General features: G+C 35.0%; 1 protein-coding gene across 1 annotated transcript in view; it reads left to right on the top strand.

The window, feature by feature from the left end:
* The first annotated feature begins 4,513 nt into the window (after positions 1-4,513).
* Positions 4,514-16,798, top strand: part of tafa5b (TAFA chemokine like family member 5b) — a 72,267-nt gene continuing 59,982 nt past the window's right edge. Inside the window, exon 1 of the mRNA XM_051098906.1 lies at positions 4,514-4,744. Coding sequence (XP_050954863.1) covers positions 4,636-4,744 — 109 coding nt within the window. The 5' untranslated portion in view covers positions 4,514-4,635. The remainder of the gene's footprint in view (positions 4,745-16,798) is intronic.

The following is a 16,798-nucleotide window of genomic DNA, read 5'->3' as shown; positions in this document are numbered from 1 at the left end:
TCTACATGAGCCCTTCCCAGCCAAGGAATAAGGGTCTTATCTAGCGAAACAATTGGTTATTTTCTTAATAAAATACAAATACAAATAATCTACTTTTTAACCAGAAATGCTAGTTTTGCCCCAGTTCTGCGATGTGGTTAGCTCTTCCTCTGTGTGCTCTGCACTGTAAAAAATAAAAAACACAATTTGTTGAGTCAGCTTAAAATAATTTGTTACCCTGCTGCCTTAAAATTTTAAGTTCAATCAACTAAAATAAGTTTATTCAACTTGAAATGTTAAGTTGTACTAAGTAACAACTTAGATATTTGTGTTTGCTAAACTTAACAGATGGGTAAGTAACCCAGCTGCCTTAAAATTTTAAGTTGATTCAACTTAAGTTGTCACTAAGTATAATTTAAGTTGAATAAATTGAATAAGTTGAATTAGTATAATTTCAAGTTGAATAAACTTTTTTTTTGAGTTGACTGAACTTAAATTTTTACGGCAGCCAGGTTACAAATTATTTTAAGTTGACTCAACAAATTGTTTTTTACAGTGTGGTTCAAAAGGATAGGGAAAGACGAAAAACTCAGTCTTTCTCCTTCAACTTCAAAATTGTCCACCATTGTTGTTTCACCTTTTTTGTTAAGGGCGTTTGACTTTCTTTGCACGTTCGCTTTGTAAATAATGGGTTGGTACTTCTGCCTACATCACGTGTGGCCTTTCCAACGTGATTACGTAATGTGTGCAGTCAAGCTAGTGCAAGATGAGATGTGGTTAAAACTTAAATTTGTATTTTATTTAAAAAATAACCGATTGTTTCGCTAGATAAGACCCTTATTCCTTGGCTGGGATCATGTGGAGTCCTTTGAAGCTGCACTGAAACTGCAATTTGGACCTTCAACCCATTGATCCCCATTGAAGTCCACTAGATGGAGAAAAATCCTGGTATTTTTTTTCCTCAAAAACCTTAATTCCTTTTCGACTGAAGAAAGAAAGTCATGAACATCTTGGATGACATGGGTGAGTAAATCATTAAATCAAAAACACACATGATTTGCATTCTTTATTCATCATTAAAAGTATAGTTAAGTAGTTTTTTTTCCCATCAAGTGACATACCTGACATTGTATGACTTCACAACCCAACACAAACTTCACAGGAGGACACTGTTTGAATCCCACATTTGAGACTACACTCTTAAAAATATGATGCCATAAAGTACCTTTAATATCTGAAGAACCTCTGTTTCACAAAAGATTCTTTGTGGCGAAAGAAGGTTCTTCAGATTATAAAAATGTAAGAAAGAGATGGTTCTTCTATGGCATCACTATGAAGAACCTTTTCAAGCACCTTTATTTTGAAGAGTGTAGTCGGGTTCATCTGAAAGGATTAAATAATATTTATGAACAACACTCTTCCTAAGCACTAAATCAAAGAGGTTTTCATTTCCTCTGGTCTTTGCTTGGATATTATGTTGGTATCCACAGCTTGAGGTGATGTTGAATTCAAAGGCTTATCGCGGGGTAAAACGCTATGTAATGTTGTGAATACTAAAACGCACACAGTGAGATAAATGCATAGCGGGTCAATGACAAATGCAGAGGCGATAAACTGGAGAAATCTCTTAAAAATACAGTTCAAGATGCAAGTGGCAAGTTTTTGAATGGAGTCTTTATATTTAAATTGGTTTATGACATTTTCAACAGAGTTTGTTTGGAGCTAAAATGTCAGGTGTCGTAACCATCAAATAAAAAATAAAAACTATTTGTTAACTAAACACACAGACACACACATGTTGGGTTTCATGTTTTATAGAGACTTTCCATAGGTGTAATGCTTTTTATACTGCACAGACTGTATTTTCTATCCTCTTACCCTAATGCTACACCTAAACGTACCCCTACACAACTTTTCTATTTTAGTTTTTTAAAAAACATAAAGCTGTATGATTTATACGTTTGTTCCCTCATTGGGACTATTAAAATCCCCACAAATTACTATACTTGGGGAGACATTTGGTCCTCATAACATACGGATTTATATATTCATTTCCCCACTTTACACCCATTTTCCTAATGCTGATAGACAAATATCTAGAATCACTACTAAGATTTTTAATGTTTTTAAAGAAGTCTCTTCTGCTCACCAAGCCTGTATTTATTTTATCCAAAGTAAAGCCAAAACAGTAAGATTTTTAAATATTTTTTTCTATTTAAAATAACGGAAAAATGTAATTTATTCCTGTGATTTCAAAGCTGAGTTTTAGCATCATTACTCCAGTCACGTGATCCTTCAGAAATCACTCTATTATACTGATTTGCGGCACAAAAACATTTATTATCATTATTATTATTATTATTTTAATTATTTTGATGTTGAAAACAGCTGAGCAGAATTTTTTCAGGTTCCTTTGATGAATCGAAAGTTCAGAAGAACAGCATTTATCTGAAATATAAATCTTTTGTAACATTAGAAATGTCTTTATCATCACTTTTGATCAATTTAAAGCATCCTTGCTAAGCATCCCCCCACCCCTCACTATTTCACTATATATATATATATATATATATATATATATATATATATATACACTACCGTTCAAAAGTTTGGGGTCAGTAAGACTTGTAATAGTCTTTAAAGAAGTCTCTTATGCTCATCAAGGCTGCATTTATTTGATTAAAAATATAGAAAAAAACAGTAATATTGCAAAATGTGTTTACAATATAAAATAATGTTTTTTATTTTAACATACTTTAAAATAGAATTTATTCCTGTGATGAAAAGCTGAATTTTTATCAGCTGTTACTCCAGTCTTAAGTGTCACATGATCCTTCAGAAATCATTCTAATATGCGGATTTATTATTAGAATGATCAGTGTTGGATGATATCAACAGTTGTGCTGCCAAATATTTTTTGGAACCTGTGATTTTTTTTTTCAGGATTCTTCCATGAATAACAAGTTTAAAAAGTACAGTGTTTATTCAAAATATAAATGTTTTATAACAATGTAAATTATTTATTATTAACTTTTAATAAACTTTTAATTATTAACTTAATACATCCTTGGTGAATAAAAGTATTAATTTATTAAAGAAAAAAAAAAAAAAAAAAAAAAAAAAAAAAAAGAAACAATAAAAATGTACTGACCCCAAACTTTTGAACGGTAGTGTATATATATATATATATATATATATAAGCTTTAGAATGATTAGATTTAGAATGAGAAGCTTTTTATTTCAGATAAATTCTGATTTTGGATCTTACTATTCATCAAAGAATCCTGAAAAATCAGCATATTAGAATGATTCCTGAAGGATCATGTGACACTGAAGACTGGTAATGGTGTTGAAAATTTAGCTCTGATCAAAGGACTAAATTACATTTTAGAATATATTCAAATCAGTTATTTTAAATAGAAAAAAAAAAACAATTTTACAGCTTTTGCTGTATTTTGGATCAAATAAATGGCTTGGTGAGCAGAAGAGACTACAGTACAGTAAAACAGTACAAATCTTACTGTTCAAAAACTTTTGACTGGTAGTATAGACAGATGGTATGAATTGCATTTTTATTTGTGTGTGTATGTGTGTGTGTGTGTGTAACGTGTTATGTATTTAATATGTCTAGACAAAGTCTCATCTTTGAACCATGTTTAGCGATAGAAACAGCGAGTATTATAAACGTTACGTTTATTGAGGAAGATATGATCTGAATCCGCCTTATGAGGAACTAAGCACAACAATCGATTCTCTCTCTTCTCAGAATCAAGAACACCTTGACTTCAGTTATCAAGCACTTTTCCGTATAGTCTCCAGATGAAACGGCAGCAGATCGGCTTCTCTCCAACTCACATTTTAGATATTCCCTTTTCAAGTTTTACAACTTTTAATCGTCGCAGTAACCCTTCTCTTTTTATGCTTGTAGCTCTGTGAAGCACGATGTAGCCCTATTTATCTTTATAGTGTTACCGTGTCTCTAACACGCCTCTGATAAGCAGTTGCACAGCATCGCCAACAGGATCTTCTTCATTTGCTGTCTCATCTCAGTGCTTCTCACGGATACGTTTTCCTGCAGCTATATCTGATCAAATGTTCATTATTAATCTTTTAGCTCTGGTTTAACAAACCTTCCTTTTCTTAGTTTGAACAGCAGCTACGCTAATTATGTTCCTATTTGTTCTCTGTTTTTGCCATGGGATTGACATCCCATGGTAACTAGGAATTCACAAGCTCCAGTGTGGATCCAGAACACTTAAGAAGAGATGATGCCAACCCCACAGAGGACTTCAGATGATGCCAACCCTGAAAACATACAGCACTACCGAATTCTGCTACTAATTTATAGTGTTCTTTGTCTGTTTGATTACGTCATTAATTGATCTTTACCACACATCTCTGCCATATGTGCATCAAGCTACTACTACATATATTGTAAAAATGTCAATTTGGTGTAAAGCTGCTTTGCAACGATATGTATCGTGAAAAGCGCTATACAAATAAATTTGAATTGAAAAAAAAGAATTGAATACGTTCGCGCCGTTTCTCCCTCGCTTCTGTATGGCAACTTTCAGACGAACGCCGAAGCGTGAATAGCTTCTGGCTATCCGAGACTGATTGGAGGCTAATTTGACTGGAGAATTGAGACTGACTTTGATGGCTTCGCCCTCTAGGAAGAGGAGTAGACAGTGGGATGCGTGGCTGACGATGTCCTCAACTTTCTGGATTGTGCTGCTGTTAAGCGGTCTGCTGATCCTCTGCTGCGGTAAGTACACTGCTCTTTTTGCCTTATGAATCTTTCATTTATCCCCATAACTCGTCGACAATAATGTAACTGTGAGTTTAGCAGCAGTAATGAGTTTGTTATACGATGAGCTCTATATGAAAAAAGACTTGAGCATTTCACCCCCTGCATTTATCACAGTTTTCCAATGCTAATATAGATAAATTGTTTTTTAGACATGAATTCCATGTGAACAACGATAGATAGATAGATAGTTGGTTTAGACATTAATTTTCCACAATTTATCCCGTTATCTAATGCTGATAGATTAGATTACATTTTCAAACAATAAATGGATCAATAAATCGACAGATGGATAGACAAACAGACGAACAGACAAAAAGATATATAGATAGATAGATAGGTAGATAGATAGATAGATAAATAGATAGGCTACACAGAATGCATGGATGGATTGATAAGTACTTTCTAGATATTAATTCCCTCACTTTTACATACAGTAAACAGATCAACAGATAGAAAGACAAACAGACAGACAGACAGACAGATAGATAGAAAGATAGATAGATAGATGATAGATAGGTAAATAGATTGACAAAATACAAACAGATAGATAGATTCAGATAGATAGATAGATAGACAGATAGACAGACAGACAGACAGACAGATAGATAGATAGATAGATAGATAGATAGATAGAAAGAAGGATGCAGGGATGGATTGATAAATACTTTCCAGACATTAATTCCCTCACTTTTACCAACAATAAACAGATCAACAGATAGAGAGACAAACAAACAAATAGATAGATAGATAGATAGATAGAAGAAAGAAAGAAAGAAAGAAAGAAAGAAGGATGCATGGATAGATTGATAAATACTTTTTAGACATTAATTCCCTCACTTTTACCAACAATAAACAGATCAACAGATAGAGAGACAAACAAACAAACAGATAGATAGACAGATAGATAGATAGATAGATAGATAGGCAGAAAGAAAGAAAGAAAGAAAGAAAGAAAGAAAGAAGAATGCATGTATGGATTGATACTTTCCAGACATTAATTCCCTCACTTTTACCAACAATAAACAGATCAACAGATAGAGAGACAAACAAACAAACAGATAGACAGATAGATAGATAGACAGAAAGAAAGAAAGAAAGAAAGATGCATGGATGGATTGATAAATACTTTCCAGACATTAATTCCTTCACTTTTACCAACAATAAACAGATCAACAGATAGAGAGAGAGACAAACAAACAAACAGATAGATAGATAGATAGATAGGCAGAAAGAAAGAAAGAAAGAATGAAAGAAAGAAGAATGCATGTATGGATTGATACTTTCCAGACATTAATTCCCTCACTTTTACCAACAATAAACAGATCAACAGATAGAGAGACAAACAAAAAAATAGATATATACATAGATAGATAGATGGATAGATGGATGGATAAATAGTTTGTAGACATTATTCCCTTCACTTTTACCAATAATAGATTCATTTTTGGACATGACATTCTCCACTTTCTCCCAATTTTCTTATTCTGATGGATAGATATACATTCATTCTCCCACTTTAGAATGCAACAAGTAAGAAAGAGGGAGAGACAGAGAGATGTCCATGTAGTAACTACATTTAACCTAATCAGGTTCGGCCCCTCTATATGACTAGATTACCGGTGTGGTGTTTGGGGACTCAGGAGTCAAGCCCCACTGTACTGTGGCTGTGGGAGTATTCATTAGCGTTGTGTTGTCCTATCGATTGAATCTATAGCATTGCATTTAGTTAGAGGACACAGCAAAAAACAGACACTTCCTCCCCAGTGGCCTTTCAGCAAATGGGCAGGACCCCTTAATCTGTTTTATTAGAGGATGTAGCGTTTCTGGACCAGACACCCAGAGTCCATTGTGGCTTTCAGAAGGGCTGTATTCTTGTCTGAGTCCCCAATGCATATTGACTTGAGTACATTAAAATCTTTAGTTCTTCCTCAGACAGGCCAGTAAATGGAAATCTTTATTGATTGCTCTGCGGAGACAGCATTCACACACCATTTTACCCCCTCAACAGATTTTAGGACTTCTAATGTGGGGCCCTAAGACTGCAAAATCATTTCATTAAAAGCAACAAGAATCTTTTTCCATGCATTTGGGCTCTTAAAAGCTAGAATGCGCTAGTGCCACACTTGAGTCCATAACTCAAAATAAGCTTGGAGACAGGCCATCTGTTCTGTGCATACAAATAATAGTTTAAAAAACAACAACTACAACAACCCAAAATCTGTTTTCTAACCAGCAGCAGTAATGCTCAAACCGCTTGAATCATTCATTTTTCTGCATGCCACTGACCACAAATTATTCATCCTGAAGATTTGTAATATATTGTGTTGTGTGCTGAGTCAGAAGACAAAATAATGGGACTTTAAGAAGACGTTATTCCAGAGCTGACACGCTGTACTCTTTTAATCCATCTGTACTGTTCTCTGGCTTTTGAAAATCAAGTTATTCAATGGCTGTGATGACCAGCAGGGTGCGAGTGGCTCTTGACCCACAGGCTCATTATGCAGAGCACCTATGACAAAGTACTTGCATGAAAAGCAGCCATTTATTGTTTGTATTTCTATACATTAATCATGCTGTGCAGGCATATGCTTTATTATGCATGTGATGAGGTGACATAAGGAACCCCAGCATTCTTCTGAACTTCCTTTCAAAGCTTAAAAATATTGAATTTCTAAGAACCATCCCTTCTAAAGTGCTTATGAGACATTGGATCTCTCTGACGTGCTGCTTCTTCAGCGTTTTAAGAGCATGGATGGGAATCTTAAAATGGCTCTTCGGATGCAAAGGGTGGAAGAGACTCCCTAAGTAGATGAACAGTTTGAAAGCCATAATGCTAACTTTGGATTTCTATTACTTGAGCTTCAGCCACACATAAAAACATTTCCCCCAAGTGAACACTGAGGCAGACCATCCAGGAGCTCTTCTCACTGGTTATTTAGAGAGATTTGGAAAATAACAAGCACTCAGCTCCCGTTTGTATTATATAAACTATTTTAAGATAAGAACAAGAACACTCCTGGTGAAGCTACTTTAAAACTAGCTTAATAAAAAATAGCTTTAAAAGGAAACTAGCTAGATAAACTAAATGCTACTATGAAATTTAAATTTTTAAATGTAAATGTAGTATATAATGTAGAATACAACTACATTGCTTATATACAGCATTCCAGACAGACTCTCAGTTGGTACATTAGTGGTGGGGAGATTCAGTTATTATTAAGCAAATGAATGTCTTTATGAGTGATCAAGCTCACTGAATCATTCGTTCATCCAATTCATTCAAAAACACAGATTTGTTTAGGAACAAACAAATTGCTGTCTTTTAGTGGGTCACTGAATCATTCGCTCAACTGATTTGTTTGAATAAATGGATTCATTCAGGAACGTTATGAATGAGTCATTGAATCATTAATTCAAATTTAAACTCAAACTCAAATTGAATACAACTACATTGCTTATATACAGCATTCCAGACAGACTCTCAGTTGGTACATTAGTGGCGGGGAGGTTCAGTTATAATATTAAGCAAGTGAATGGCTTTATGATTGATCAAGCTCACTGAATCAAGCTCAACCAGTTCATTAAAAAACATAGATTTGTTTAGGAACAAACAAGTGGCTGTCCTTTAGTAAGTCACTGAATCATTAACAAAGGAACAAAACAAGGGATTGTCTTTGAGTGAGTCACTCAATTATTTACTCAACTGATTTGTTGGAATATATGGATTCATTCAGGAACATTATGAATAAGTGATCAAACTCACTGAATAATTCGTTTAACCCAGAGGTCTCAAACTCAATTCCAAGAGGGCCGCAGCTCTGCAGAGTTTAGCTCCAACCAGCTCCAGCTCACACCTGCTTGGAGTTTCTAGTAATCCAGAAGACCTTGATTAGCTATATCAGGTGTGTTTGATTAGGGTTGGAGTGAAAATGTGCAGACCTGTGGCCCTCCAGGAATTGAGTTTGAGACCACTGGTTTAACCAGTTCATTCAAAAACACAAATTTGTTTGGAACGAAACAAATGGCTGTCTCTTAGTGAGTCACTGAATCTTTCATTCAACTAATTTGTTCACATCAGTCAAGAATTTTATGAATGAGTCACTGAATCATTCTGTCAATCAGTTTGTTCAGAAACACTGATTCATTCAGGAACAAAACAAGTGACTGTTTTTGAGTGAGTCACTGAATCATTTACTCACTGATTTGTTGGAATACATGGATTCATTCAGGAAGGTTATGAATGAGTCACTGAATCATTAATTTTTTAAGAATGATCAAACTCATTAAATCATTCGTTCATCAAATTCATTTAAAAACATGGATTTGTTCAGGAACAAACAAGTGGCTCTCTTTTAGTGAGCTACTGAATATTTCACTCAACCAATTTATTTTAAAACCATGATTCATTCACAAATATTACGAATGAGTCACTGAATCATTAAGTCAGTCAATTTGTTCAGAAACACTAATTCATTCAGGAACAAAACAAGTGACTCTCTTTGAGTGAGTCACTGAATCATTTTCTTACCGATTTGTTGGAATACACAAATTAATTCAGGAATGTTATTAATGAGTCACTGAATCATTAATTCTTTAAGAGTGATAAAACTCATTGAATCATTAACTCGAATAATTAGGATTATTGTCTGACTGTCTTTTAGTGAGTTACTGAATCATTCACTCAACCAATTTTTTTAAAAAACGCTGATTCATTCAGGAACAAAACAAGTGGCTACTTTTTAGTGAGTCACTGAATCATTTGTTGGAATACATAGACTTATTCAGGATCAAAACAAGTGGTTGTCTTTGAGTGAGTCAATGAATCAAGTATTTAACCAATTTGTTCACATACAACGATTCATTCAAGGATGCTATGAATGATTCACTGAATCATTCAGTCAATCAATTTGTTCAGAAACACTGACTCATTCAGGCACAAAACAAGTGGCTGTCTTTGAGTGAGTCACTGAATCATTTACTCAACTGTTTTTTTCAAATATACTGTTTCATTCAAGAATGTTATGAATGAATCACTGAATCATTCAGTCAGCCGATTTGTTCAAAACAAGTTGCTGTCTTTATGAACCAGTCTTAAAATCTTTCACTCAACTGATTCCCAAGGAATGCAAGAACTGATTACATGAATTATAAATGCAATGTAAGTCATTTCAAAGTGTTTTTAATCTTGTATTTTTCATGTCTTATTCAAACTGATTCACTAGAATAAAACTGAATGAACAGTTTAACAATTTGATTATTAAAACCCCTTACTCAGTAGTATAGCAGGGTGCGCATACAAAGTAACATTAAAACAGTGATGTAGAGTTTTTGGATATGCTACTCCTCTACTCATTGCAAAAAGTACTACTCACATGTTTTGAAACAAATTTCAAAGTATAGCAGTGTACATGAGGCTAAAACTGTACAAAAGGAAAAATGAAAACAGTCCAAGAAAGTGCGTATAAGTGAAGCATAAATGAACACACACATACACATATACGTTCATACACAGAGAAAAGCTAGTCACTTTGAAGATGAGAGAGCACAAAAGTACGCCTTGAGAAAAATTTCAAACGTACAGGACTTGACAAAGAAGTTTTTTAGTTTGCAAAATATTAATCGCCCGAGGCGCTACAGCACTGTGGGGGCAGGGCGAGCCTTTTTTCCTGTAAAGAAAGCACCTTCTGAGATTAAAAAAAAAAATTGGGGAACAGAGAAAAGAATCAAAAACAGACAATCAAACAAAAATAGATGGAAGTATTTATTTGGTCCAACGGTTCATAGCTGAGGAAATGAACTATTCTGGGAAAATAAACAAGTTTGGTAGCAGCGCCAGGAAAGAAATATGAAAAGTCTGGCACGCGACAACTAAATGAGCTTCTATTTTAATAAAGCTGGTGGATAATGAAGCCCGTTCAATTAATGTGCTTTATGGCGTAGTTCTTTTCCTCCCTTCGAACAATGCTCTGACATTGAGATACCTTCTACATTTCCACACAAGCCTGCGATAGATCAATCAGTCCGTTTGTTTGCAAAACCTATTGAGGGTGAGAAAAGAATGAGAGAAAGAGACAGAAAGAGAGGGAGAGAGTGAGTGTGTTTACAAGAGCTCATTCAACGGACACAGGGGAAGAGAAACCCTGAAGATATTTATTCAACTGGAGCAGTGTAATTCCAGCTGATACATTCATACATTTTGAAACATGGCTTTGTTAAGCTTCATTGGCCGTCTCTGGGAAAGAGAATCTCTCTACTGCTCTTTCCCTGAAACCTTGGTTTCTTGCTTTTGCTCTTTTTCTCAGGAGCAATAAATGTTAGATTATATTGGCACTATATAGTCCTGGCCAAATCCTATTAATATGTGTTATATTAGGTTTTTTCGTGGCAATATCGAAAAGAATCTCTCTCATTCCCTCCCAAAACTTGCAGCGAGACGCGGTTCATCATCAGCAAATATAATACTTTCGGAGCAAAAGCATTGTTGCGTTTTCGGACAGAAGGTCACCGGCGTTTCGCGCCGCATGTAGACCGCAGCGTGTCTGTTAGCGGCCCTCCTCCCTCCCGTCTGGCAGGCCACTCTATCCCCAGATTCGAGCTCACCCAGCTTAACTAAATCAAGTTCAATTTGAAAGCAGGAGACGTGCCAGGAGTGCCATTGTGTAAGTCTTGAATAATGTAAAGCAGCTGATGCTTTTGCTTGTTGCGGAATCTCTTTGTGGCTCAAATAATTTAAGAAAAGCTTTCACGAATCGCTCTTGCAGCAACGTCGGAATGCTTTCTTCGGTGTCTAAAAACAAATTGTCGTATGCAAAGAGCCTGGCTGCCACCAAGGTCATTTTGTTCATTTACTCATCTATTTTTTTATCTCTCCTCCTCCTCCATCTCTGTGAGTATTTGTCGGTATTGACTGTTTGTTTATAATCGGCTTTAACCTCAGGTTAGAAGCTGAAACAGCATTGTTACCCTACATTCATACCCCTGTTTGCAATGATATACATCTGCATTAATTTTTCAGAAGCTCAATGAATGCTACCAGGTGTAAAGAAGAAAAATCACTTTGTTCTGGATGTTCCTGAGATGTTCTATATAATCCTGACATGCATTTCATTAATTGACACAAAACTGAATGGAACAGAATGCACTGGTCTCGAGACGTGTCTGAAACGGTTTAAACTTGACACAGTGTCACTCGTGCATTGGGATGTTCGATCTCAGACGAACAGACATCTGTTCCTGAGTCAGTGACAAATAAAAAGATGTTTTAAAAATATAGTTTAAAGCCAAAGTCAGCGGCCATCTTTGAAAGTGCAGCTCCTAACTATTTGAATGGGGAAACATCAAATTTTCAAAACTGTTCACCAAGCTTACGATTAAATTTCATATTTGAAATCACCAATGAAATCTGACAACAAACCGCCTCATAAATATAGTTCCTTATGTTCCAATAGCGTTAAAGGGGTCATCGGATGCCCATTTTCCACAAGTTGATATGATTCTTTAGGGTCTTAATGAAAAGTCTCTAATATACTTTGATTAAAAATTCTCAATGGTTTTGTAAAACAACACCCTTTTTACCTTGTCAAAATTATATCCCTGCTTATATCCCTGCTTCGGCATCGAAACCAGGAAAGTTACTGGACTGTGACAGCTGATCTGAGGTAAGAGCTCATGTCAATCAACTATCGTAGGAGCGGCCTCTGTCGGTGTGAGAGCGGCTCGATTTGAAAAGGGATATTATTTTTACAGATTAATTAAAAACCGCTGCATGGATTTTTATCATTATAGGGTAGATTTGTACATACACTGCCAACATATATTATTGTTCAAACAACATGAAAAAGTGAAGTTTGCATCCAATGACCCCTTTAAAAAAGCTTGTTTTTCAGCGCGCGTCTCAGAACACTGACTGTTAGCAACCGGGATTTCTAACGGCAGCTGCAGTTTCACGCTGACTTTACTAGTCAACGATTGGCTCTTTCATTAAGAAGGCGGGGCTTCGCGGCTATAATGAACGTTGCATCTTTCCCCATTCAAAACTATATGAGTGACAAGTCTTGGGTATTCTATAGTCTTTGTTTAAACCGCATGCCAAATTCTGAGAAATGTACTTTTGTGTTCATGTTGGTTTCATATGCTTTTGAAAAACACTATATACATTTTCAAGAAAAATTTAACAACTAATGTAAAATATTCACATCTTAACCAGAATGCTCAAAAAAAGGTTTATGATTTTATGATTTCAAGCTGTAATGTGCAGGATCCCTTTTCATCTTTTTCATCTGTATACAGAATGTTATGAATGTGTCACTGAATCATTAAGTCAATTCATTTGTTCAGAAACACTGATTCATTTAGAATCAAAGCAAGTGGCTGTCTTTGAGTGAGTCACTGAATCGTTTACTCAACCATTTTGTTCAAATACACTGAAACTTCAGGCATGTTATGATTGAGTCACTGAATTAAGTCAATCAGTTTGTTCAGAAACACTGATTCAGTCAGGAACAAAACAAGTGGCTGAGTGAGTCCCTGAATCATTTCCTCAACCAATTTGTTCAAATACACTGATTCATTCAGGAAGGTTATGAATGAGTCAATGAATCTTTAAGTCAGTCAGTTTGTTCAGAAACACTGAATCCTTCAGGAACAAAACTTGTGACTGTCTTTGAGTGAGTGACTGAATCATTTTCTCAACCAATTTGTTTAAATGCACTGATTAATTCAGGAATGTTATGAATGAGTCACTGAATCATTATGTCAATCAATTTGTTTAGAAACACTGATTCATTCAGGAATGTTTCGAATGAGTTTGTGAATCATTCAGTCAATCAATTTGTTCACAATCATTGATTCATCCAGGAACTAAACAAATGACTGTCTTTAAAAATCAGTCTTAAAATCATTCACTTAACTGATTCCGAAGGAATGCAGCAATTGATAATATGCATATAAATACATACTGAATTAATGAAAAATTATATATATATATATATATATATATAAAAATTAGGGTTGTGCAACTGACCTTAAACCAGAATTCTCTCCAATAAATTTCTCAATTAAAAAAAAAATTAAAGTTTTAATTGAGAAATTAAAAACATGCTTATGATAGAAGGGATATATTCAAGTCATCAAGATTACGAATTGCAAGTATTTTTGAATAAATTAACAGATCTGGATAAAAAATGAGCATCATGTCATTGACCTTTATAAAGAGCAATAATTAAAAAATGGCACGTCCTGAGACAAGTATTAAAGGACAGACACACACACACACACACATGGATACATACACACCTTTTCAGAATTGTTTCTCCATCTTCGCCACTGAAGGGCAGATGCTTTATGATTTGCCTTGAAAATGTTCTTGTGTGCTTTGCATAGCAACGATGGGAAACCGGTATAAATTCTGCACTGAATATAGAATGAATGTATTCCCATCTGACCTGTGGGCAGTAAAATTCATAAAGTGGCCCATCTTTTACAAGCACATTAACTTTTTTCCCCTCTCTCTCAATTTGGTGGTAATGCCGCCAACAGTTTGAGAAAATGGAGTTATCCTCGGTGGAATGCCTTCTCGTGATTACATCTCTGGCCTAAACAATATTTTAGTCAAATCTCTATTTCATTTTACTGATCCTTTACAAGATATTAGATTTTAATAAGCAATCTCTTTTTCAGTCATTGCTCATAGAATCATCCGACTGAGCTTTCGCCTTTGAATCGCTGCAGAGCCATAGTGATTATGCTGGAAATCTGCAGAGTTCTACACTGTGCTGAATGATGTATCACTTTAGAAATGTGGTCACAGAAGTTGTCTATGTTTTGACAAGCCAACTTCATAATCTACATCTGCATCATTCACATGAAAGCCTTTATAAGCTTGGTTGCTTCTCACTACACCTTGTCTGAATGATTTATCCACAGCGTTTGTCAAAAACTGCTTACTATCCACATTTACGCCATTGTGGATGGCATATTTGAATCTGTCAATAATTAATTTCACACATGCTATCCATTTCAGAAACACTCGCTACAACGGTGCATCACGGTCAGTGGGCAAAATGTTAGTTCTGTCCAATCAATACTGTCCATAATAATACTGCCCTGCATGGAAAACACTTCAGAACTAGAGAAAGAAGTTCTCTGTCCTGATGTCCTCTTTGAGATCATCCATCTGTCCTCCAAACTCACACTTCTGCCGAGCCCGCACTGAAGCGAACTCTGCGTCTGCTTCACAGACCACAATGCAACAGGAAATAAAAAATTCCTATAAACATATAGAATGTTGCAAAAAATGTAACTAATAGACCAACTCCATAGTGTATTCTAAGTGATCAAGGGCTTAGAATGTTTCAATTCGCTAATAGTGTGCACTCATGCAATGCAGTGACCAGTGTTGGGGAAAGTTACTTTTAAAGGTAATGCATTACAATACTGAGTTACTCCCTAAAAAAGTAACTAATTACGTTACTTAGTTACTTTTTATGGAAAGTATAAAAATATAAAAAATATAAAAATATACAAAGTTCTATTTCTGGCAAATGTAAAAGCCCTTTCACACCAAAACCCTCAGGCTTTGAGAAAAGTAAATTCACAGCTGATTTTAGCAAGGTAAAAAGGGTGTTGTTTTACACTACCATTGAGAATTTTTAACCAAAGTATATTATAGACTTTTCATTAAGACCCTAAAGAATCATATCAACTTGTGGAAAATGGGCATCCGATGACCCCTTTAACAAAATAAATATCTAAATAGAAAATTTATTTTTTTGGATGTTCTAATGAGTTATATTGTTTCAAATCAAGAAAGAGGTTTGGGTTGTCTGATAATGATAATAATAATAATAATATCACTTTTTTTGTCTCTTAGAAATGCACATTTGATAGTAGCTTGAGGATGCAGAGGTACATTTTTGTTCATTAATAATCAGTAACATATAAAAATTGTATCAACCTCAGTTTTATATAATTAAATTTATTCTGACCCAGTTTTTTTTAATTAAGCATTGGTCTCCCATAGTAGCAAGCATACATTTTAAATCATGATAAACACGGTTAAAACCACACATAATGGTACCTTGATACCATGGTAAAAATATTACTACATGGTTTTATAGGTAGCCTATTTGTATGAAAATCGGTAGTCTAAAAACAATGAGTATACATGCACACATGCTATAACTTAATCACAAATACATACTATAATTATATACCATTACTCCTGTAGTAAAAATCAATGTGAATATCCCACATTGCTGCCACAATACCATGGTGCAGTGAGTGTTACTAGAGTAAATCCATGGTAAATAATGGCGATGTCTAGATTGAAAAGCCTTCTGACTGTCTCGTTGCACACAGCTTTAAACTAGTTTGAATCACAGAGTCATTTGTGTTCATCGCTGAATTCAAGTGTTTTCACACTGGATGTCACAGCGCTGTTTAGTGCTCGCGTGACGGAGTAAATGTATCTTCTCTAGTGAGATCACACAGCGCGGCAGTTTGAACTTTGGTCCGAGCGGATAAACGGTCCATGTGGCGTGATTCAAATGAGTCGCGCTGTTTCGTTCCGCTTTTGGCACATAAAAAATTCATTGGGAACATTTATCGAACTCTTCATATCGTTTTATTGAGGAAAATTATATCGCGATAATTATCTTTATCAAATTATCACCAGCCCCACATCTGAGTTCAGTACTCCTACAACGAAGTTAACGAGTGAAAGGCAAAAAAAAAAAAAAAAAAAAAACCTAAACAAAAAACAAAAGGACTGAAACGCATCCAGGGCCATAGGAACATGGATTAACAGGAAATAAAGAGCTGATGTTACAAATTAGGTGTTTGCATGAGTGTGTTAATTTGAAGTTAATTGTGATAATTGTGTCAGAAATGGCACTCTGGAACATGACAAAAATGGCAACACTGTTTCAGACAAAAGTACTATAATTATTTAAAATGTTAATTTAATCCGCTGATGGATGAATTAATAAATTACAGCAAAAAGGTCTTCTT

This window comes from Labeo rohita, chromosome 25 (assembly GCF_022985175.1).
Source record: "Labeo rohita strain BAU-BD-2019 chromosome 25, IGBB_LRoh.1.0, whole genome shotgun sequence".
Taxonomy (NCBI): domain Eukaryota; kingdom Metazoa; phylum Chordata; class Actinopteri; order Cypriniformes; family Cyprinidae; genus Labeo; species Labeo rohita.
The sequence above is the reverse complement of the archived record's forward strand: the minus strand, read 5'-3'. Positions and strand labels throughout refer to the sequence as shown.